Source organism: Dipodomys ordii, unplaced genomic scaffold (genome assembly GCF_000151885.1).
Source record: "Dipodomys ordii isolate 6190 unplaced genomic scaffold, Dord_2.0 Scaffold113, whole genome shotgun sequence".
Taxonomy (NCBI): Eukaryota; Metazoa; Chordata; class Mammalia; order Rodentia; family Heteromyidae; genus Dipodomys; species Dipodomys ordii.
Genome location: NW_012267329.1, coordinates 903,062 through 925,803, shown reverse-complemented (window position 1 = coordinate 925,803; position 22,742 = coordinate 903,062). Strand labels below are relative to the sequence as shown.

The following is a 22,742-nucleotide window of genomic DNA, read 5'->3' as shown; positions in this document are numbered from 1 at the left end:
CATTTATTGAGCCCTTTGTATGAGATAGGGTGCTTGGCATGTTGTATGTGCTGTAGATACACAGTACATTCTGGATACAAGCATCTTCATGGTGGACCAGGTCATCTCCACTGTGTTAATGATGGGTGAAGCCATCTTGTGTTTTTGTAAGTACCATTGGGGGAAGGAGAAATGAATAGGTGAAGCACAGAGGATTGGGGACAGGCAGGAGGGCGGGGGTGGGGGGAGGGAACAGTGAAACTATTCTGTGCAATTCTACAGTGAGGGATATATTTGTCTAGAGTTATAAAATAATGTAGTGCATGAAGGGTCAGCTCTAACAAAAATCTGTGCTTTCAGAGGCTAGTGATTGGTCACTGCAAGTTCTGCAAGGTTATCCGTAATGGCTTGGGGGAAATCTCAGCATCTGTGAACCTACAACTACTCTAAAAAACATAGTCTACTAAATACCACGATTCCTGGAACAGTAAATGAAAGACTACATAATGAAAGACTACATAACTTTTTTTTTTCAGTACTGGGGTTTGAATTCAGGATCTGGTAGTCACTAGCCAGGTGCTCTACCACATGTGCTATTTCCCTAGCCATGTTTGCTTTGGTATTTTTCAGAAAGGGTCTGAATTTTTGCTCGGGATTTGCATAGGACTGTGATCCTTCTACTTAGGGCCTCCCACAAGTTAGGATCACAGATATGCACCACCATACCTGTCTTCCTGATGGAGATGATGGGGTCTTGTTAGTCCTTTTGCCCAGATTGGCCTTAAATTGCAATTCTGATTTCTGCCTTCCAAGTAGCTAATACATTAATTAATCATATTTATTTGAACTCATGGCAGACCTCCTGAACAATACCCCCAGCCTCTTTGCCATTAGTTATTTCAAGGTGGGGTCTCACGCTATGCTTGGGCTGGCTCAGGTTGCAGTCCTTCGACATGTGCTTCCCTACATCATTGGGGATAATGGGCAGGTGCCACTGCACCAGTCCATTATGTTTTCCCGTAGCTTGGGCAGTAGGCATGTACCGCCATGTCCATGGTTGAAATGGACCTTTAAGTCATGTGCTTCAACCTGAACACCAATCTCAGTCTCCCTAAGTAGCTCGGATGTCAGGCTTGTGCCAACATTCCTGGAAGACCTGAAAAATGTTTCAATTGTATAAACGTGCTCTTGTTATATTCATATAACAAAAGAGGTGTATATTTAGATAAACCTCTTCCATTGCTAGTGGAAATACTTTTATGCTCACTGACCTCTTGTACCTTCTCTTTTCAATCCCTTACTCACTTATTTATTGAACATCTTTATTTTTCCTACCAGCTAGAATAAACAGTTCTAATGAAAATAGCAAAATATGGCTGTTAGAACACCTGTGGACAAAAAATTATGACAAGGTTTGAGGCCTCCTATTTTGAAACAGCCTGCATCTCAGGCCTTATTTTGAGCTTACTCATAGACCATTAGACGGCTGTTGTAGGTTTCATTTCCTATAGGAAGTTAACATGACGACATAGAAGAAGAGGATGTATTACACCAAGTAGCGTCGCCCATGTCATAAGTTACAGAGTGATTTGTTTCATCAAGTGAACAGGTACAGAAGTTGGCCTCAGAAAGTTCCTGGATGAATTGTAGGAAGAACTCTCCAGTGGATAAATAATGAAGAGAGTTGAGATGATAAGCAAGGGCCTGTTTAACCCAGATTTCCTTTCCATTCTACCTATACAAAAGCACTTAATTCCACTTGAACTGAAAGGTGAAGTTTTATGTCTGGAAATGGTCTTAGAAGACCAAGGTTCCACCAGCCCATGGGACCCTGTGACATGTTACTAAACTCAATTCGGAAAAAGTCTTTATCATCTATCACCTGGTCACCTTTAAATTTCTGTTTTTCCCTTTACTTCCTTTTTTAGCTTGATAGTTCATTCTTTGTGTAAACTGGTGAGACTGTTGGCTTTGTCTAGCTCTGTTTTCCCTTTGGTCAGAGAGTTTTGCAAGGACACTAGTGTCTGGGAATGTAAGAGGACATTTATGGAAGTTTTGATAGGAGGCTAAAGAAGGTGTGTCAGCTAAGCTCTTTAACACCCACCTCAGCCTTGAAACCAACCTGCTCTGTGAATCCTATATCCTGCCCAGACTGTCGTCCAGGTGCCCAGTGCTGGCTGTCTAAGCACCAATTAGTGAATTTGCCTGCTGGTACCCATCAAAAAAGCTCCCTAATGCTCCTTCATTAGCCCCAAGGCCACACAGCAAAGGCACAACTCTCCAACCAGCACTCAGGGCTGCCCAGAGACTACCTTCCTTCCAAAGGAATCACTGCTCAGATTTGTGCTGTCCTGATTCTGCATGTTGGCTGAGGGCATTCCTTCCTGCAGTGGACCCTCAGTGTCTAGCCACATCCTAGCTCTCCTGGAAGTTGCTACTTCAGGAACCGCCCCACCCTCCACCACCAAAGGCGGCTTTTCTGGCCATCCATCTGAAAGGCCACACCCCCACCCTGCATCCAGCACTTCCTCTTTGCACAGAGCAGCCACAGAATTATTATCCGTAACACTTCTGAGAGTGAAAGGAACCTTTTAGTCATTAAGGTAAAGATATCACCCAGGACCATTCAGGGAACCATTCTCCCTTGCCTACTTCCTCCTACAGCTTTTACTCTTAAGTTCTCAGAAGCCTTAAAGCCAGGTCACACACTCCATAGTATCTGTTCTAACTCCAGTCCAGGGCCTCCTCTAGAGGAGGAATTGCTGGAAGAGGGTTGGGCAAGGGATGGATGCACAGCTGACTTGCTGGTTGGCTGGGTGAGGCTCTCAAAATGCTCTACCTTTTTCTCAGGGTACCTATGTAAGATCCACACTAATTAATAAAAAGCTTCCAGTAAAAAAAAAAAGTAAAACAAAGCAAAATGAGTTTAAAAAGAAAAAAAAAGTTATGCCTCTTTCCGAATTCTCCAAGTTGGCCTCAGTTCTTCTATCCAGCAACTCTAGTTAAAAGTCTTTCTCAGCCTCCCTCCATGGCCCCAGCTGGAGGGCAGACACACCCTGGCCTTCATTTCCATTTGGTTTACTGTGTGTTACTCCGGGAGGCTCACAGTTTGCTTCCAGCAGAAAGTCTTCCAAGAAAAGAAAGATTCACCATCCAAGAGACAGCCTACTTGTTTGGACTAAACACTAATCGCACTGCTCCTAATGGTACAGTCCAGGCCCCCAAACTCAGGGCCTCTGTTCCCTTCTAGGATTATCTTGTCTCTAGGAACATTTCTTTAAAACGCCAGTAACTTTCTCAATGTCAGAAAGGCTAATCATTTTTTTTGTTATTTTTCTGAAGCATATTTTTGTCTTTTCTTCCCCAATTCTCCCTCCCTCCCCTATTTCAGAAACGAGAAGGAATCCTCCAGTCCCGGCAAATCCAAGAGGAAATAACTGGTAACACAGAGTATGTCAACACCATTGTTGCCAACGAGTCTGTAATGGAACACAGATGTTTCTCCGAAATTCACCCATTTGCTGATATTTAGCTTTCATTTATTGGGATTGCAGGAGGGATTAGCCTACAGCCAATGATTATAGTTTAGCCTTTTCCATGCATTCAAAACATGCCTCTCAATGCTCAAGGTACAAACTTGGGTGGGGAAGTGGGGAAGGGGTATTAGCGGTGATTGAAAATTCTAATTTTGTGGCACTCCAGGAAAAAAAAAGTCTGTGCCCAAAAAAGCCAACCAGCATGGAATCGTAGTGCCATAAACACAGGGTTGAATTTAAATTGTTAACCTTCACAAGGGTGCTTTTCTTCTTTTTTTTCTGAATCTAATTTATTTGGTCATGTGCCATGACCCAAAAATGTCCCCCACCACTTTTGAGTTGAGTTGTCTTTCAGGGGTTTGGTTTTGTTACTTACATTTGCTTTTAAAAATCAGAAAATCAGGACATGGGAAAGACTTGCCGTGAGGAACTGGAGCTTTGATCTTAAGCAGAAAGCGCGGGTTGGTGGAAGGCTTTGGGATCATCAGGCTGGCCTTGCTCCTGATCCCACATGAAGCTAAGCAAAGTTAGATTCTGGCCTCCCCTGTGCCCTGACTTTTCTGTCTGTCCCCCTTGAATAAGAGCAGTACACTGGAAAGAACAGGTATCTGTAAGTCTTGAGTATCTGAACCCCTCTAACCTTAGTCTCCTCATCTGAGTGCTGAGCTTTTTGCTAGCCTAGAGGCATAATGGCCCTCCTTCCTGTCCTTCCTGGTCCTGGCTAACCCTCCCCTTGCAGGCCCTATTCCATCTCTAGGAAGCTCCGTTACATTCTCCAGCATGGCCAACAGGAGTCCTGGGCTCTGCTTGTCTAGACTACATGGTGCATAAGGGCACCTGTAGCAGTGGTTATACGCATAAGGCCTCAGAGCCCAGGGGTGATGGACACTCTAGCCTTGGTCTATCCTACAGAAAGTCCATGTCCATTAATCTTCCCAAGATACTAAGTATAGGTGATCCTTAGTAGGTGATAGGTATACATGTAGATAAACCAATATCATAAGAATCATGAGAACCAAAAACATTGAGAAAAAAAATGTTTTGAGCATTTATGTTATATACTAGGAATTAGGTAACTTCCCTCTAGATATTAAATGCTCATGACACCCACTGAAGTGCCTTGTCGTTACTGTCCTCATTTTTGAGACAGAGAGATCTGGAGGCCAGAGAGGTTCCTCAGCTTGTTGGAAGTCACACAGGGGAAATAAGTCTCATTAGTAATTTGTCTCTGCTACTTAGACTTTGCTGTTTTTCAGCTGCCCATGTGAGTCTAGCTCCTCCCCTTCTCTAAAAAAAACATCCTAGGTCAGTGGCAGGTGCAGCTGTATATCACAGGATGGGCATGGAAGAGACAGCTGACCTTCCAGGTAGTTGTACACAACTACCAGGGCAGAAAACCTCTACACTGAAGGAGGGCATGCTGCTCTCTGTCCCGAGAACCAGTTAGAATCTTCAGCCCCCTAACATCAGTATTCTTTTGTAACTACAGGCCATAGAATGATTTATGACAAGAACAAACCCTGCACGAATCACAAGGCTAGAGTTTGCATTAACACAGGTAATCTATGTAGCAACAGAGAAAAGAGGTAGTAACAACGTGAAGTCTCATCCAAGGCCAGACTGGTGGCAAGGAGGGAGGGGCTGACTCCTCTCACAGGACTAGACTCCTGAGAGTTGGAGGGGAAAGTCACACTGCTGTCTTTCTTTCCTGCAGGGCTCTGTCGGGAAGGCATGGTGAGTTATTTGAGGCTGCAGCAGCTGCCTAGACGTGTGTCTGCTTCAGCCTGGGGATCCAGCTGGCTGGGTGGGAAGGACAGCTGACACTATCCCTCATTTGCTGGTCTGCACAAGCCTGGTCCTGCAGGACAGGCTTGCCCTGTGGGTATGGGAGAAGCACAGGAGGAGGCGTATGAATGCTCTCGGAGACCAGGCTCTGCCCCTCACCTTCTTTCTTCCTTATCCCTTTGGGCTTACTTATGAAGTCCATGAAGGTCAGAGATCCCCTTCCAGCAGTTTCAGCTTTGGTGGAGAAGGTCACAAATACTCCAGCCCCGGGTTGTAGCAAGAATCTACATGAGCATATGATGTGGCTATTCTTCTGTTATCTTGGTATTTACTGAGTATTCTTATAAAATAGCCCACTATGCTGAAAACAAGGGACGTCAGTACAGCACAGAGTTTATAGAGCACACACCCTCGCCTTCCATCTACATGACAAACCAGTGCAAAGTCATCTTGCATGTGGCATTTTATAGAAAGGGAAACCGAGGCACAAAGCACTTACAAAATGTAGATCCCTCTGGAGAAAGCATTCACATTCTCTCCTCAAGCATGCAAGGTCTCCATCTCTGTCTGTGTTTGTCTTGGCTATCTTGAGTTTGAAAATAAGGAGCTGAAATACTCTGATATTTGGATAGCATTCTCCTTCCAAAGAGTTTCAGAACACTAGAACCATGAGTGCACCCTGATGCTGTGGCATAGGGCTGAGCCCAGGACCGTTGCCTAGCAAAGTCCTCATACACAGCAGATCAGCTCAGTGGAGGACTGATCCTTGTAACCAGGGTGAACACACAGAAAAAGGCCCAGAGGGTAGGAAACAGCCTCAACTCAGCCAGATCCCAGACTGCAGAATACCCACCACTGCCTGCCTCCCAGACCATTTCCAGTGGGAGCCGGCGGTGGGGCTTCCCACCAGGACCGCACTCTGTACTCCACATTCCTTCCTTCTCTTTTAGAACGTGATGCCTTCGACACCTTGTTTGACCATGCACCAGACAAACTCAATGTGGTGAAAAAGGTGGGTGTGAGGCCTCCGAGGGAGTGAGTGGGGGGCGCTGTAGGGAAACCTGTGCTCTGGTTCAGTGTCATGACCTCACCTCTGCACACACAGGGCTCTCTTTGATGCCCATCTGTCTGTCTCTTCTGTAGGGCCTCACCCAGGTTTCGTACTTTGAGGTACCAGTCCCATTTCCCTTTCAAAATGACTGCCAGCCCTCCCCGTTCATCACACAGATCTTCCCATGGGTACAGTGGGGAGCCGTGTCATTAGCTGCACCAAAAAAGGAACTCGGGAATCATTTTATCCCGAGCCATCTTGCTAGCTCCTTTCCCACCCTGCAAACTCCAGCCTCAGATGCCCTACCTGTCAGCCTGTTTCTCAGTCCTCTGTCACGTGCGCTGCTAAGAACCTGTGCCTTTCCCTGGGGCTCCAGGGCCTTTCCACGGGCTGCCCACTCTCAGGGCGGACTCCCAGGGGGGAATCCTGAGTGTGGCACAGACAGGAGTCTCCACTTCAACGTCCCTGTGTCTTTTTTTGTAGACCCTCATCACCTTTGTGAACAAGCACCTGAATAAACTGAATCTGGAGGTCACAGAACTGGAAACCCAGGTGGGTGACAGCTGGAGAAAGGGTGGGAAGCAGGTGGTGGACAGGCAGTGGTCCACGTGCCCCACCCACTAGGCGAGGCTTTCCCACAAACCTGCAGCTTTCCAGGCTGAGGGGCAAAGCATGAGGTCTGCTCCACTCAGCGGTCCTCGGGCCCTGCTCAGGGTCAACCGCTTTGAGGAGGGCTGAGCCCATGAGTTCCAGCTAGTTAACGTGCAAAGTTCATTCAGCACCTGCTCTAGGCCCATGCTGCACTCCACCTGTGGTTCTTCTCTTCCTAGAGCAAGACCAAGAAGTCTGGACTCTTGTGAACAAACTATTGTTTGTTCCCACAAACAGTGGCCCAGCCTTTGAAAGGTTCTAGAATATCAATCATACATACAACCATGGATCTGTTCTCAGGTCACCTCCACACTGGTATACAGACCCTCTCCAAAATGCTTTCACCCCAGGCCCCTGCTGGTGTACAAGTGGACAATGACCTACTCTGATTTCCTTGCACTTAGTCCACGAGCCTCTTTTCCCCTGAACCAAACCTCCCTGGCTCTACTGCCCAGCAAACCTAGGAAGTCAGGTTTGGATTTGCTTTCTTGTTTACCCAGATAAGAATAAAAGTAGTCATTTGTATTGACTGTCAAGTCAAGCAGGTCACAAATACTTTACTGGTTTAGTCTTCTCTATAATTCTATGGGGAAGAGAAACAATGCTGTTAACATCCCCATTTTACAGATGAGAACAATGAGGTATAGAGAAGGTCAGAGTACCATAGCTAGTAAGTAGTATGACTGGAATTAGAAACCAGAGCCCACCTTTGTACAGCTGCCCTGGGCCGCCTATCTAGCCATGCGCAAGTAATATTTGAGAAAGGAGAATGGCAGTCCCATATGATAACACAGTTCTTTCTCTGTGCAAAAAGCAAAAGTCAGCAGGATGCTGGTGGCTCACACCTATAATCCTAGCTACTTGGGAAGCTGAAATCGAAGGATTGCAGGCAGGAAAGTCCATGAGACTCTTTTCTCCAATTAACCACAAAAAGTTGGAAGTAGAGGTGTGGCTCAAGTGGTAGTCTACTAACCTTGAGCAAAAATCTCAAGGACAGTGCCCTAGGCCCTGAATCAAGCCCCCAGAACTCACACACACACACAGCAAAAGTCATGGGCGTGGTGCTGCACACCTGCAGTCTCCCCACTCAGGAGGTTGAAGCAGGAGTTTGAGGCCATTTTGGCTATACAGTGAAACTGTCTCAAAAAAAAAAAAAAAGGCAGAGATCAGGGGATTGCAGTTAAAGATGAGCTGGGAATTAAAATTCAGGAGATTCCATCTTAGCCAATGGCTGGACACAACACAGTCCTGTCATCTTGGCCACACAGGGAAACACAAAGTAGTAGGACCATAGCCCAAGCTGACCTGAAAACCCTAGTTTGAAAATAGTCAACAATAACAACAACAATTTTAAAAATAAAAATCAGCTAGTGGTGTAGCTCAAGTAGTAGAATGCCAGCCTAGTAAACACAAGGCCTTGAGTTCACTCCTCAGTATCACCAAAAAGTATAACAAATGAAGGCCAAGTAGCTCTGGAAGCCTCCTCTTTTGCCTTGGATTTCACCTTGCTCTCCCCAGCCCCGCTCTGACTGTGCCTCTTACCTCTGATGCTTCTGTAGGTGACTGTTCTGTCTCATACAGAGCAGCCACCACAGTACTTCCACTTCAGTCTCTCCATGAGCCCCTCAATGGCCATGAGCCGCACTTGCCGAACTCTGGTCCCCATGCCCATATTAGAAATTGGGGTACACAGCCAATATTAAGCAATGCTAGATCAATTGGCAGCAGGCCTTGGACTTATGGATGAGATACTGAGAAAACTTGATAGCAGAGCTCCCTGACTTCGACCACTGACGCTCAGCCCTGCCAGCAGTCTTCCTGGGAGGTGGCTATTGGGTGGGAAGACATGGCAGATGAACCATCACCAACGGGGCTTGGCTCAGGACCAACAAACCATCATTTGCCTCTGGCTCTTGCTCTCTAGTTTGCAGATGGGGTGTACCTGGTGCTGCTCATGGGGCTCCTAGAAGGCTACTTTGTGCCCCTGCACAGCTTCTTCCTGACTCCAGATAGTTTTGAACAGAAGGTAAGTAAAAGGGGAATTGGGAAAGCCCAGAACCCTCATCATATACACTTGGGTGCAGGCTACCAGGGTAACCTCTGCCAGGTCAGCAGTGTTTGGAGGCAGGACTGACTGACAAGCAGCTAAGCTGGGAAGGAATGACTGAAATACTCCTAGGCATCCAGAAAGCCCTTGTATTCCCCAGCTTCCTAGCCTCCCCTCCTAGCTATGTGTTCCTATTGGTGCATGGCCAGTCTCATCTTCACAAGTAATAGGGAAGGTGGCTGGCTGCAGGGCTAGGTAGCCCTGTGGCACATGACCAACCTGGTTCTGACAGCCTCCCCTATGTTACCGCATCCTGCTCACTAGTCAGAGGTAGTTGGTTTTGAGTAGAGACCCTTCTCTGCCTCTTGATGTCTTGCCATCTGATCTTTTCAGATACATGCACAGATATACCCAGTTTTTAATGCAGGGACATGACAGGATGAGAAAAGGGCTGCTCTCGGAGCATTCTGGGATCAGCAAGCCCACCTTCTTCATGGCCTTCCCACTTCCATTCATGCTTGTCCTCAGATGAGCTCAGCATCCACCTTCTGGCTATAGTGCTGGGCTCTATAGTGCTGCACTGCCCAGGAACAGATCCTGAGGTCCCCACAGTCTGAGATTGAGCATAATACATACTCTGCATCTCTCCTGCCAGGTCTTAAATGTCTCCTTTGCCTTTGAGCTCATGCAAGATGGAGGACTGGAAAAGCCAAAACCACGGCCTGAAGGTATTGTGTCCTTCCCTGGGTGTGTAATGCTATGTTGAACGCTTCATTTGAGAATTTGGTTTGCAAAAACACCAATCCCTCGGTATCCATGGAAGACTGGTTACAGAATGTTTAATTTCCCTACATAAAATAGCCATAGTACAGTAGACGGTTGTATTCGTGAGTACACAGTTCCAAGAGATGTCATCGAGTAAAAACATGGCTGCTCAGGAGGCCTAGAACTTGACAGTATACTGTGGATACTTGATTCGTTTTTCCTCTAATGCCACCCAACTGCTGCTAGGTGTGCCGCCTTTCAACAAATCTAAAAATTTCACTTTATCACTTAAACTAAACACAGTCATATTTGCCTTGCTTTGGTGGGGTTGCCATTTGCTTCGGGGTAAGGCAAAGCTTCACAAAATGAAAGGCAGGAAAACAGATCACACACAACATAAACCCCACTAAAGATAATGTGGGACTGACTGAGAGCTTCTCCACATCTCCTGAGCAGCGTAATGAGTACAAGCAATTCCGTGGGTTTTGTTTCAAATTTTATTTATTTGACCATGTTTGGTCAAAAACATATGACCAAATCCTCAACTAAGGCGGGTTTACTGCATTTGACATGGCCTACTACACCATTAACGCCGTATGACTCGTTATATGTATACATATATGTTATGTCCATACATGCTCAGTGCTTTTGCAGTTCTTTGGGGTTTTTGTTTTGGTCAGTCATAGAGCTTGAACTCAGGGCATGGGCGCTGTCCCTAAGCTTCTTTTTGTTCAAGGCTAGCACTCTACCACTTTGAGCCACAGCTCTACTTCTGGTTTTCTGGTGGTTAATTGGAGATAAGAGTCTCATCAACTTTCTTACCCAGGCTGGCTTCAAACTGCGATCCTCAGATCTCAGCCTCCTGAATAGCTAGGATTAGAGCCATGAGCCACCAGTGCCTGGTTTTGTATATCTTTATTATCTGTAAGTAGTTGTACCAAGTGGTTTCAATGCAGTGTGTCAGTTTATGAGTACAGTGCATCTTGATTTGTTTCGGCCCTCTGTCCTGAATATTTTTGAGCTGCATTGAGTTGGAATCCATGAATGCAGAATCAGTGGGCATGGAGGGAGGGCTGACTGGATAAAACTAGGAAAATGCCCACACTTGGCCGTCTCATACATGTGTGAGTAGGAGGCATGTTTCTCTCAGTCACCTTCTTAGTATAGACATTTATTTTCTGCCTTGTACTGAGGCAACATTCCATTGTACCAGCATTGGCAAGTCCATCTTGTATTGTAGATAATATCTGTCACACTGGAACTCTGAGAAGGCTGGTCAGGGGTCCTCATGCTGGTGTTTTGTGGGTCATTTAGAGGGAGGGGCTGCCTCTGCTCTCAGTACGCAGTAGGTCAGGCACCGGTGCAGCCAATCTGAGTCCCTGCAGATACTGATGCACCAAGAGGGTAAGACTGTGCTTGCCCTCAAGTCTCCCACTGCCAACTAGGGAAGAGGAGAGACACACCAGTCACCCAGATAGAAGGATGGTTGTAGTCACAGCTAGGCGATGGCATGCCTAAGAAAGCGTGGGGATAGAGGGTGCTATTCTTCTGTCTGGGTACCCTGGGAAACAGGCGAGTGAAGATGGTGAAGGGTAGGATAAATCGAAAGGATCAAGAAGGCCTGGTGTGGATATTAGTATGTGTTAGTGAGCCAAAGTTCCACCTGGGGAATGGATTCCTGGCCTCATCATTCACAGCAGACCTCAATAACCATCAGCTCTAGTTAGGTATAAGGTGAACCCTGTATTCTTTCATTTCCACCAAGGCCTCAATCACCTCTAATTGAGGACCTCTAGCAAGGCTGTTGTCCCCCTGGGGCTTTCTTCCTGGAAAGGCCACTCTTGCCATCTTGATACCATTCACAGTGAACTCCTAGTGTCTCCTGGGCAGACCACGCATGCTTATTTCTGGGTAGGAGACACAGCAGAGTTTGGGGCCTCCTTCCTGCTGTGGCATTCATGAACTTCTTCAAGCGAAACCTGCCCACAGATCCAGATGTGCCTTCAAATCATTTGGATGCTCAGGCATCAGTTTCCCTTGGGGCAGATGATTTTCCTAGTGTCATCTATAAGAACATTTCAGTGTACAGATGACATTTCGTGAGCAATTATTGAACTGCTTAATATGAAACTTCCCGAGCAGTGTGAGTGGAAAATCACATCTGTTTTGTTTGTTGTTGCACTGGGCATTGTGCCCGGGCTGAAAATTTCCAGTGCGTAAAGGAGAACTGAAATGGTGCTTTGCGAAACTACTTAGTGAGAAGCGCGTCCCAGCCTTCCCTCCGGGTCCTGTGCAATCTCGTAGTAAATGCCACAGGCTTTATGGGTGATTCTTTGAGGATGTCTCCAAGTCAGATTGGCTGCGGTGGAAGCATTTTTCATAGCAAAATGTTTTTAAGGTCAAGAAACTTCATTCTGTGCTAAGCAGCTTGACCTTGGAGATCTCTTAGACCTTGAAATCCCTTAAGAATTTGGATTCTGAGAGTCAGATGATCCCAGGTGCATGATCTTTCACTGCTCTGACTGCTGTAAGCCAAGAATGAATATCACGTTCACAACTAGTACAACAGTTAAATGCAAGGCTGTTGTTTTGTGTTTATTTTTTTGTGCTGGTACCAGGGCTTGAACTCAGGGCCTCACATTCTTGCGTGGCTTTTTCGCCCAAGGCCGGCGCTCTTTAACATTTGAGCCATATCTCTTCTTCTGGCTTTTTGTTGCTTAATTGAAACTAGGAGTCTCTTGGATTTGTCTGGCCAGACTGGCTCCAAACGTCAGTCCTTGGATCTTCTGAGTAACTAGGATTGCAGGCGTGAGGCACTGTGCCCAGCTTGAGATGTTGGCTTTTCATTTGGGGCTAACCATCTTCACATGCCTCCCTCATTCTCATTCTGACAATTGAAGTAAATTGACCATCAAATATAGTTAGGACCTGTGCTATGAGAGCTGGCAGGGACTCAGAAGAAATCTAGTCCATGTAGGATTGAAGTATGTAGGGCACTTAGTGAACTGTTAAATAACTGCAGTATAAGGCAGTGGGTTGGGACCAGACTGTGGTGAACAAAACTGGAGAACAACCAGGCTAGGACAGCAGCTCAGGTCCAGAGATCAGGTCACCTGGAGAAAGACTTAGACCATGGCTGTACACTATGCAGAAATCGTGTACAGAAGCCAACAAGGACAAAAGCTTTGAAGTCTAACATTACAGGTGTTAGCAAAGGTATAGAACAGCAGAAGCTGCTGCTGAGAGGTAAATTGGTACAGCTTTTTTGGAAAACGATCCTTATCTAATATAGCATGTAGTAAGCAAAAAGATCCCCCCCCCAACACACACACACACACACACACACACACACACACACACACACACACACACAAAATAAAAACAACAATCCACTTATTCTTGGGATCTATTTGTATTCCCTTACATGGCAAGAAACGTGGTGATCTTAAGTTTATGATCTTGAGATGAGAGATTATCCTAGATTATCTAAGCAGCCCCTATATAATAACAAGAGTCCTTATAAGGGGTAGAGGAAGTGTCAGCCATGTAGCCTGAGAAAGGCTCACTCAGCTCTTACTGGCTGTGAAGACAGGAGCAGGCTACGAGCCAAAGAATGCAGAGGCAGCCCTGAGAAGCCAGAAAGTCACGTTCAAAGAATTCTTCATTAGAGCCCCAGAAGGAATACAACTAAGCTGTTACCTTGATTTCCCCCCCCCCCAGAGACTCCTTTTAGGCTGTGGACCTCTAGAACTGAGATATTAATCTATGTTGCATTGGGTCCCTGTGTCTCACGCCTGTAATCCTAGCTACTCAGGAGGCTGAGATCTGAGGATTGGGGTTTGAAAACAGCCCAGGCAAGAAAGGCTAAATCGAAAATGGAGCTGTGGCTCAAAGCAGTAGAGTGCTAGCCTCAAACAAAAAGAGTTCAGGGACAGTGCCCAGGCCCTGAGTTCAAACTCTATGACCAACAAAATCTGTGTTTCTCTGGACCACCAAATTTTGTGATCCTTTTTTTTTTGTCAGTTGTGGGGCTTAAACTCTAGGTCTGGATGCAGTCCCTGAGGTCTTCAGCTCAAGGCTAGCACTCCACCTTTTAAGCCACAGCACCACTTCTGGTTTTCTGGTACTTTATTGGAGATAAGAGTCTCAGGGACTTTCCTGCCCCAGCTGGCTTTGAACTGTGATCCTCAGATCTCAGCCTCCTGAGTAGCTAGGATTACAGGAGTGAGCCACTGGTGCCTGGCCTGTGATCATTTCTTATAGCAGCAATGGGGAGCTGTGCACCCCATGAACCCACAATTGCATTCATAGGTACATGTGTTCATACTCCAGGAGAAAATTCTAAGAATACCTTCAATAGACCCCCCCCTTGCATATTCCCATTGGTGGGATTATAACTTGGTATACACATGGAACACAGTATGGAGGTGCCTCAGAATATTCAAAATAGAACTACTGTGAAATCCTGCAATCCTACTGCTGGGTATAAGCCAAAAGAAATGAAATCAATCTGTCAAAGAGATACCTGTATACTCCTCCCTACCCCACTTCCCCCATGTTCACTATTTTCAACAGCCAAGAAATGTAACTACATAAGTGACCATCAGTGGAAGAATAAAGAAAATGTGATACATATACACTATGGAATACTATTCGGCCATAAAAAAGATTAAACACTTATCTATGGCAACATGGGTAGATTTAGATGACATCATAAAGCCAGATACAAAGAGTACATGGTCTTGCTAATATGTTAAACCTCCAAAAGTTCATCTCATAACCACCATTCTAGTCTTGATTTATATGAGAAACTAATGAGACCAGAGTGGAGGAGGAGGTGGGGAGAGGCCAGCCATTGGATACAAATTATAGTCAGACAGGAGGAATAAGTTCTCATGTTCTATTGCATAGCGAATGTAGTTACCACAAGCATGTGTATTTCAAAATAATCCAGAGATTTCCAATTTCTCACCACAAAGAAATTATCAGTGTTTCAGGTAATGGCTATGTTGATTACCCTGATTTGAACATTGTGCAACATATCCATGAATGAAAAAGCCATCCTGTATTTCATAGATGTGTATGATTCTTGTGTCCATGTCTTTTAGCAAGAAAAAAATGCCCATAATACCTTAATTATAAATGCTTCTCAAATACATTGAGACTCACTGAATCCAGTGAGCAGTGACTCCTTTCCTTTTCCAGAGGCTGTATCCTGAGTGCCTGTGTCTGACATGTCTCCTCACTCCTAGCCTGCCAGACAGCCTCTGCTGGTGGGCTCTGCCCTGGAGTTTCCCAGTGCCATCTACTCCCAAACAAGGGCCCTGGGCCAGTGCATACAGGCAATCAGCAGTACTGTGATTAGCATCACTAATCACACAATTTATTAGGCCAAGGCTTTAAGCAAGCTCTGTTTATGTAGTGTGGAGTCATAGTGCATTCCTAGGAACCCACAGCCCTCTCTAGTGGTCTGCCAGTCTGTCCGTAACTACCTGGGTGGTCAGCCACTTTTCTTTGTTTTTTGTTTTGTTTGTGCTAGTCCTAGGGCTTGAACTCAAGGCCTAGGCACTGTCTCTGAGATTTTTTTTTTCTCAAGGCTAATACTCTTATGACTTGAGCCACAGGTCCACTTCCAGCTTTTTGATAGTTTATTAGAGCAAAGAGTCTAATGGACTTTCCTGCCTGGGCTGGCTTTGAACTTCAATCCTCAGATCTCAGCCTCCTAAGTAGCTAGGCATGAGCCACCAGCACCCAGCCAGTTGGCTTTCTTGATAAGAACAAATGGTGCACAGTATCTCTTGACCACAATGGTGGTGATGACGAAGAACAACTCAGACTCCCTAAGAAGGCCTAATATTCATGAATGGTGACGCCTAGAGTTGTACTGATACATGTACTGATAGCTGCTCTGTTATTAGCCAAGATGAGAAAACAGGAAGAAAACTACTATTTAAGGGACCATTCATATGTTCCCAGTTTTTTCATGATGATATTACTGCTCACTAAGCATTGTAGGGCATGCTGGTAATCCCAGCAGGAAGAACTTGAGTTCAAGGCTAGCCTGGACAACATAGCAAGACTCTGTCCAAAGAAATAAGTTATCCAATTTTACCAGTGAGAAAACTGGTTCAGAGAAGCTAATTGACTACCAATATTACACAACTATAGTGAAGATGGGCTTTGAAACTTAATGGGCATTAAAATTAGATAAAGTGGTTATTCATGTATCTCTTGGTACTTCGGGAGGTCTGTGCACAGTAAGCGTTACAGCAATTGAGCTCTCTGCTGAAGGCACAGAGGCCCAAGGCAGATGCAGACACTAATCAAATCATAGAAACGCAGGTTACTTAGAACTGCAGCCAGTGCTACAAAGGTAGCACTTGGGGGCTCTGAGAACACACTTCCCTCCTCCTCCCCCACCCCCCCACCCCCAGACATACACAGACCCAGACCCAAGTCTGAAGAAAAACCAGGGTCACCTCTGGGGAAAAAGCCATGTAGACATTGCAACAGTAGAGCAGGGCCTTGACAGCCACCGGGAGGCAGTGACAGAAAGCAGTGTGGCCCTGATGTATAGGGGACAGGTGTGGCATGAAATGAAACTGGAGAGTAGGCTGGGCCATGCAAAGCCATGACAGAGAATTTGGGGGAGGGGGGCGGGGGCAGGGGGGAAGCTACCTTAAGTGAGGTGGCTGTGAGATACATAGCTTAGCTCCAAGGGGCTCCAGTTTCCATTACAGTCTATGGTAATAGATTTGTGTAGTTCACAGCCAAACCTAGATGTCTAATGGTCTGACTACAGCAAGTAGAATGAATTGGCCAAGGGCAAGAGGAGGCCAGTTAGGAGCCTGCTGCTGTGGCCCCAGAACCACGCTGCCTTCCCTTCCATGCTCACTCCTTGGTGGGCTTTCCATTCCCCCATTTGCCTTCCTAGTAATTCCTCCTTAGAGTAGCCCCATTGTGTCAGATTTACTTGAAATCTAAGAAACACTCAGCTGATGTCAAGGGGAGGACAAGAACCAGCCAGAAAGCATGGGACTACAGCTGGTAGAAAGCAATTAAGAATAGGATTCAGCTCAGCACAGTAGGGCAAAGGCCTCAGCCTGGGCCCTCAGAAAAGGCTCAGAAATATGTGCAAACCAACATGGGAACACAACGAGAAGCTGTGCCAGCCAGGCCTCTAGGGAGGTCCCTGGGAGCTGGTACCAACCAGGATGAACCAGGCAGAGAACAGATGAGGGGGTCATGGAGGTAGAGCCCAAGAAGGCTCCCAGCCCAAGACCCTCAGCTTATAACACCACCAGTGTTTGTCTAAGCAGCACAGAGCTTGGGCCTTAGTGCCTCTGGCTGTGGCAGCCACAACTACAAGAGAAACGAGGCTTGGGAACCACCTTGTAGTCTGCAAAGGAGTCCAGGCCTTCCACTCTGCTTGGCCTTCAATCTCTGGTCCTATGGACCAGAGCCCGGCCTGCTTTCCCCATGGTTCCATGATCTCTCCCACTTTTGAATCCCAGATGAGCTGTTATCTTGTCTTATATTGTTCATCTCCTGCATGGCTATGCTTCTCATCATTTGTATTGTGCAAACATTACACAGTCAGAAAGATACCTAAGACAAATCACCAGACACCCTCACACCAGCACTACCTAAGTCAAGGACAAGAGTAATGGCAGCTTCCAGGGGCTGCCCCCAACCCGCCCTGTGCCCTTTCTGAACACATCCCTCAGCCCTCCCTAACGGTGACCACTGCCCTGACTTTCATAATCATCAGGGGTTTGGCTTTTTTTTTTCTTTTGTTCCTACTTTCCCTTAGTTTTACTACCTAAGCATGCATTCCAAAAAAGTAGACAGAGTTTTTTTTGTTTGTTTGTTTACTCTAGTCTTCAAAGGATGGCTAGAGAAAGGAATAGAGGCATGAAATCAGAGAAAGCCCTTGTGTTGAGAGGAGGGTGGGGGAGCTCGAAGAGATTAGAGGAGCGGTCAAAGACGACGGTGGACAGACACATAAACATGAAGAGAAGGGACGGAAGGAGTATATACAAACATTGTGAGTGGGCATGTCCAGCTTCTAGCGTACTCCTAGCATAATCCAAACTCCACAATGTAAAATTCCAAACCTTTAAGGACCCAGCCCCAACCCCATCTTTGTCTCACATGCACGGGCATGTACACACGCATACACACATACACCATACCTCTCCAGTCTTAAACTATTTCTGACTCTCAGGAAGAGCTGGCTTTAGCAAGACACAGTCAACCCTTCCCCTGGACCCTGCCCACTTCCATCATTTCATATCCTCATTCATATCCACCTTCTCCAAGAAGACAAGAAAGAACTGTTACTCAGAGGCTCAGAACTTAAATGAACCCACTTGAAAATACATCCCAACTCCCAGCTTCCACTCAATGCCTCACACCACCTGCCTGCTCTATCCGTAATGAGAAGCCGACTTCCTGAATCCTCCCTGGCAAGTGCCTCCTATCTGCCTGGTGGGAAGCGGGGTGGGATGGGGGCAGGGGGGGGAATCCTATGTCCTCTGGAAGCATCTCCTTTGCATACAGTTGGCACAGTGATGAAGGGCAGAGGCAGGGGGAGAAAGGCCCCAGAAACAGGTGTGAAGCTTGTGTGTGGTAGGGCCTGCTTTATTTCATTGGGAGATGAGACCCTGCAAACTCCCACCTCTCCCCTACACACTCTCCCCTCACCTGCTCTCAATTCTTGCTGCATATCCATGCTACCATCTGCAGCTGGTGGCCATGAGCCAACCCAGGGGCCCTGCTGGGCATGGGGATGAGCAACAGAGGGAAGGGAGACAATAAATAACTCTGGAACAGGTATCCCTTCTCAGGTAGCTGGTGCTTTGCTTTCTCTGCAGATATCGTCAACTGTGACCTGAAGTCCACACTGCGAGTGCTGTATAACCTCTTTACCAAGTACCGGAACGTGGAATGAGAGGCAAGGCTTCCCACCACCCAGCAGCCCCCACTGATGGCAGACTGGACCAGCTTCTGGGGACCGCCTCACCTCGCTTGTACCTGTCTCCCACTCTGCTCCCCCCACAAGCCCAGTGTCTGCCCAGAGATAGTGGAAACTGAGGTCAGGAAGGAGATGACCAGTAACTCAGTGGGCTGATCTATCACCTTCTAGGCCCTGGAGACTTACCCGACCGTGAAGGGAAAGGTGCCAGTCCAGCTTTCCCTCTACATGCCTTGGGAATAGTGTAGGCCCAGAGTTCCCAGAAGATGCCCATAGAGACCACAAGCTGCCATTGATGGAAATCAAAGATGCCACCCTCCTAAGTGCCCTCCTGTGCTCCAGCTCTTTAATCCTGATTCCAGGGAAGTAAATAACTGAGGCTCAAAGGTTAAGTGACCTGCTAGTTATTTTTCTTCTCTACTCCCTATTTTGTTGTTTTTAGACAGAATGTCGCTCTAGCCCAGGTTAGCCTCAAAACTTCAAAACTTCATAACTTCATGCCTCAATCTCCCAGGTGCTAGGATTACAGGCATGAACTGCCAATACCCAGCTTGTTTTTCTTTTTGAACAACCTATTTGTTAGTAACTTGTCAATTACATCCCATTCTTAGTACACCCTAAAGTGTGTGTGTGCGTGTGGGTGTGCACGCGTGCATGCACAAATATCACCTGTGCACACCCTCATCCTCAAAGAAGACAGGAAGCACTGATCTCGGGGCAGGGGCAGGCTAGGTCAGGGCTTGGTGATTCATGCTGAAATTGGCTAGTTGAATTTATCCCAATTAATAGTGTGTGTGTGGCAGGAGTCATGTCTCTCAAACCCTTTGTGCAAATGAAAATTACTCTTAATTCCTTCAGATTTATAATAACCCCATACTCTGGTTTGAGGGTGACATTTGGGAAGGATTCTGTTTAGAATTAATGGAGTAGCACATTTTGCAGCCTTTTTGCTTGATTGCATGTAATGGAAATGCCCTATATTTTCCTGCAAAATAAGTACTCAATTCATTATCGTTAGGCAAATGTACAATATACTCAGGCACCGCAGAAAGCTGGGCACGGGCCCCTGTGAGTCTCGCTTGGGAAGTAGGGCTCTTCAACAGAGACCCTTGAACTTTAAAGAAAGGAACTCCTTTTTGCTTTCTAATTGATCATTTAGACCATTCTGGTGAAGTCTGCCCACATGCAATTACCAGCTAATTCAGGCGAGGAAAAATGTAAGTCATTTAGACCAAAGCTGAACAGTTTCCTTGCGTGGGTGACTCAAGGGCTTGTGGTTACTTGTATCTTCTTTCTGTGAACCCCGCTTAGAGTTCTATTTGTGCATGGCTGTCAGGTCCTATAGGAAAAGAAGGGGTATTGGGTTGGGGGCGGGGACACAGAAGAGCTGGGGGAACAAGACATGGGGATAATATCTAGGGGATACCTTGAGAGGCAGAGGTAAGGTTTATGGTACTTAACACTTATGCCCTTAAAATGCTCAAGGCCTTTGAATAATCACTTGCACTCATGTTGTATCTTTATTCTACAAGTTTCATACATGTACCAGAGAGACACTAGCCTGTGAAGGATATGGCTGTGTTGCCACAACTTGGGCCTATTATACTAAGCCCATATCTGCTTTGAGGAATTCGTCAGTGTTCCTATACCACCTAGTCCGGCCTCTCACCACTCCTAAGACATTCCTTTAGCCTACTCTTTTCCATGCTGTAACTCAGAATCCAGAACATTTACATACATGCCACCTTTCCTTGGATATTTTATACTAATTATTTCTCAGCATAATGAGCATTTAAGGTATAAAGGGCAGCATATTGTCTTCTGTTTATATATAAGAATACAGTTCTTTTTTACATAATTAATGAAATACCCTATTTTTATTAGGAAACACTAAACTGTGTACAGTTCCTAGTGCTGTCTTCTAGCAAATCAATACACTAATGGTTTTGGTCTCCTAAAGCAGAATGAAATAGGAAGAATGTGTTCATTTAAACCAGCTTTGTGTGAATTTTGTCTCTTTTTTTGTGATTTATCTCTGGTGTCATTTTTCTCTGGTGTCATTTTTCTCTGGTGTTTAAAATGAAAATGAGATAGTTGGGTTTTTTTAATAACAAATCTAATAATAAGAAAATTGTGTTTCAGGATTAAGATCTTTACAGTACAGCCCTCTTGTCTCCCCAAGATGTTTCTCATTGGATTCTGGACCTTTTATTGATAAGTGACTGTGAATTTGAAGGTGGAAAGAGGCATCCTAATCATAAATAAACCAAACTTAGCTTTCATGTCTGAAAAAGAAAAAACTGAACTAAGACTCAAGTCTCAGGCTACGGTTAGCTTGGTGGCAAAGCGCTTGCCTAAATGCTTAAGGCCCTTGGCTTAATCCCTAGTACTACCAAAAAAAAAAAAAAGAAGAGAATCAAGTCTCTGTAAGATCACCAAGTAGTTTTTTTCCACTTTTCTAAATTTAAATCCATTATTATTTGTAATAGTGAATATATAAATAGTATAACAAAGCATGAATGGATGTCTAATGAAAGCCCTATCTCTCCCAATCTCTCTCTGTTCCTTCACCCCACCCCTATCTGCTTGACCATTTAAGGCAGATTCGTTAGACAGAACCTAAATGTACTAAAATCTTTAGGTTTAAAAAAATATTAATGGCCCATTATACATAGTCATACACATTGCTTTTAAAATATTTTAAAATGAGAATCCACTATACATCTGTAGTCTGCTTGAGGTAGGGAAGAAAAGACCTACCCAAAGGGGGAAAAGCTTTCTCCATAGTGAGATACAGGGGCAGGGTGGGAAGCTGGGAACATCTGATCAAAGGCATCCATCCTCGTATGCCTTAAACTGATTTTTTTGTCTTCTTTGGAACATCATAGTACATTGTTATGGGGATTGAACTCAGAGCTTTGTGCATGCTAGCATGAACTCAAAATGCTGAGCTACACCCCCCCCAGCCCAATTGATGAATGTGATTTAAGATTTCATTTTTACATCTTACTAGCTTAATGCATTGCAGTCAGCTACCAAAAAAAAAGTGCTATAAAGGTTGCTGAGTACCCTACATAAGTACAGAGTCCACATTCCCAAAGTCTGGGACAAGGTTTCTTTATGAGCACTTCATCAATGTCGTCTTGAGTTGGATGCAGTTTTCAAGGGCTGCCATCAGGAGTCTAATTATGAATTACTCTTAGCTTCAGCATTTTCAGTCTATTCTGTTGTGGGTTGCTTGGTTAACCTGCAGCATATATCAAAGCTTATTTGCATCAACAGTATTCTGGGGCTATAATTTTCCAATAACTAGACTCTCCAACATGTATACATCGTGGTTCCCATGTGAATCATCTATACCACTGTTAGAGCAAATGTATACATAGCTACTCCCCCAAATTAGTACTAATTTATTTTTCCACTGGAAAATGAGACCAGATGGAGTCAAGAGGTCAAACAGTTTTTGCCCTGCCTATTATGGGGTGGGTCCAAAATAAACTAAGACTCATTTCCTTTCATACAGCCTCACCTCGAGTGTCTTACCTGTGTAGTACCTAGTCATGCAAAAGAGCTAAATCCTGACACCTTCACCAGTCCTGACATTGCACAGACTTCCTCATCACACTCACTTAGATTTATTGGAAAATCCAACAGAGTTGTCCAGATCCCAAGTGCAAGAGAACTGCTCTGGGACACAGTCTGGGTGGCAGGTTGACTCACTAAGGGACCTACCTACCTCTACACACCAGCTTCCTAAATACTTTCAGATGCAGCCCTTAATGAAAGGCAAGTCAGTAAGAGCTGCTACAAGCACTAACTTCCTGCTTCTTGCTTGCTTCTCAAGGAAAAAAGAAAGGTAAGCCAGGCTAGCTGCAAATTCTTATGTCCCTAGCCTTCTTGGTTTGATGGCATATATGGATACATGCTTACAAGAGCATTTCAGCTCTGAGG

General features: G+C 45.5%; 1 protein-coding gene across 1 annotated transcript in view; it reads left to right on the top strand.

Moving 5' to 3' along the window:
* Parva (parvin, alpha) overlaps positions 1-19,158 on the top strand; it is a 49,051-nt gene extending 29,893 nt beyond the window's left edge. The window contains exons 7-13 of the mRNA XM_013028671.1: positions 3,371-3,429; positions 5,230-5,249; positions 6,251-6,312; positions 6,835-6,903; positions 8,927-9,028; positions 9,705-9,777; positions 18,691-19,158. Of these exons, the coding sequence (XP_012884125.1) occupies positions 3,371-3,429; positions 5,230-5,249; positions 6,251-6,312; positions 6,835-6,903; positions 8,927-9,028; positions 9,705-9,777; positions 18,691-18,767 (462 nt within the window). The 3' untranslated portion in view covers positions 18,768-19,158. The remainder of the gene's footprint in view (positions 1-3,370; positions 3,430-5,229; positions 5,250-6,250; positions 6,313-6,834; positions 6,904-8,926; positions 9,029-9,704; positions 9,778-18,690) is intronic.
* The last annotated feature ends 3,584 nt before the right edge of the window (positions 19,159-22,742 follow it).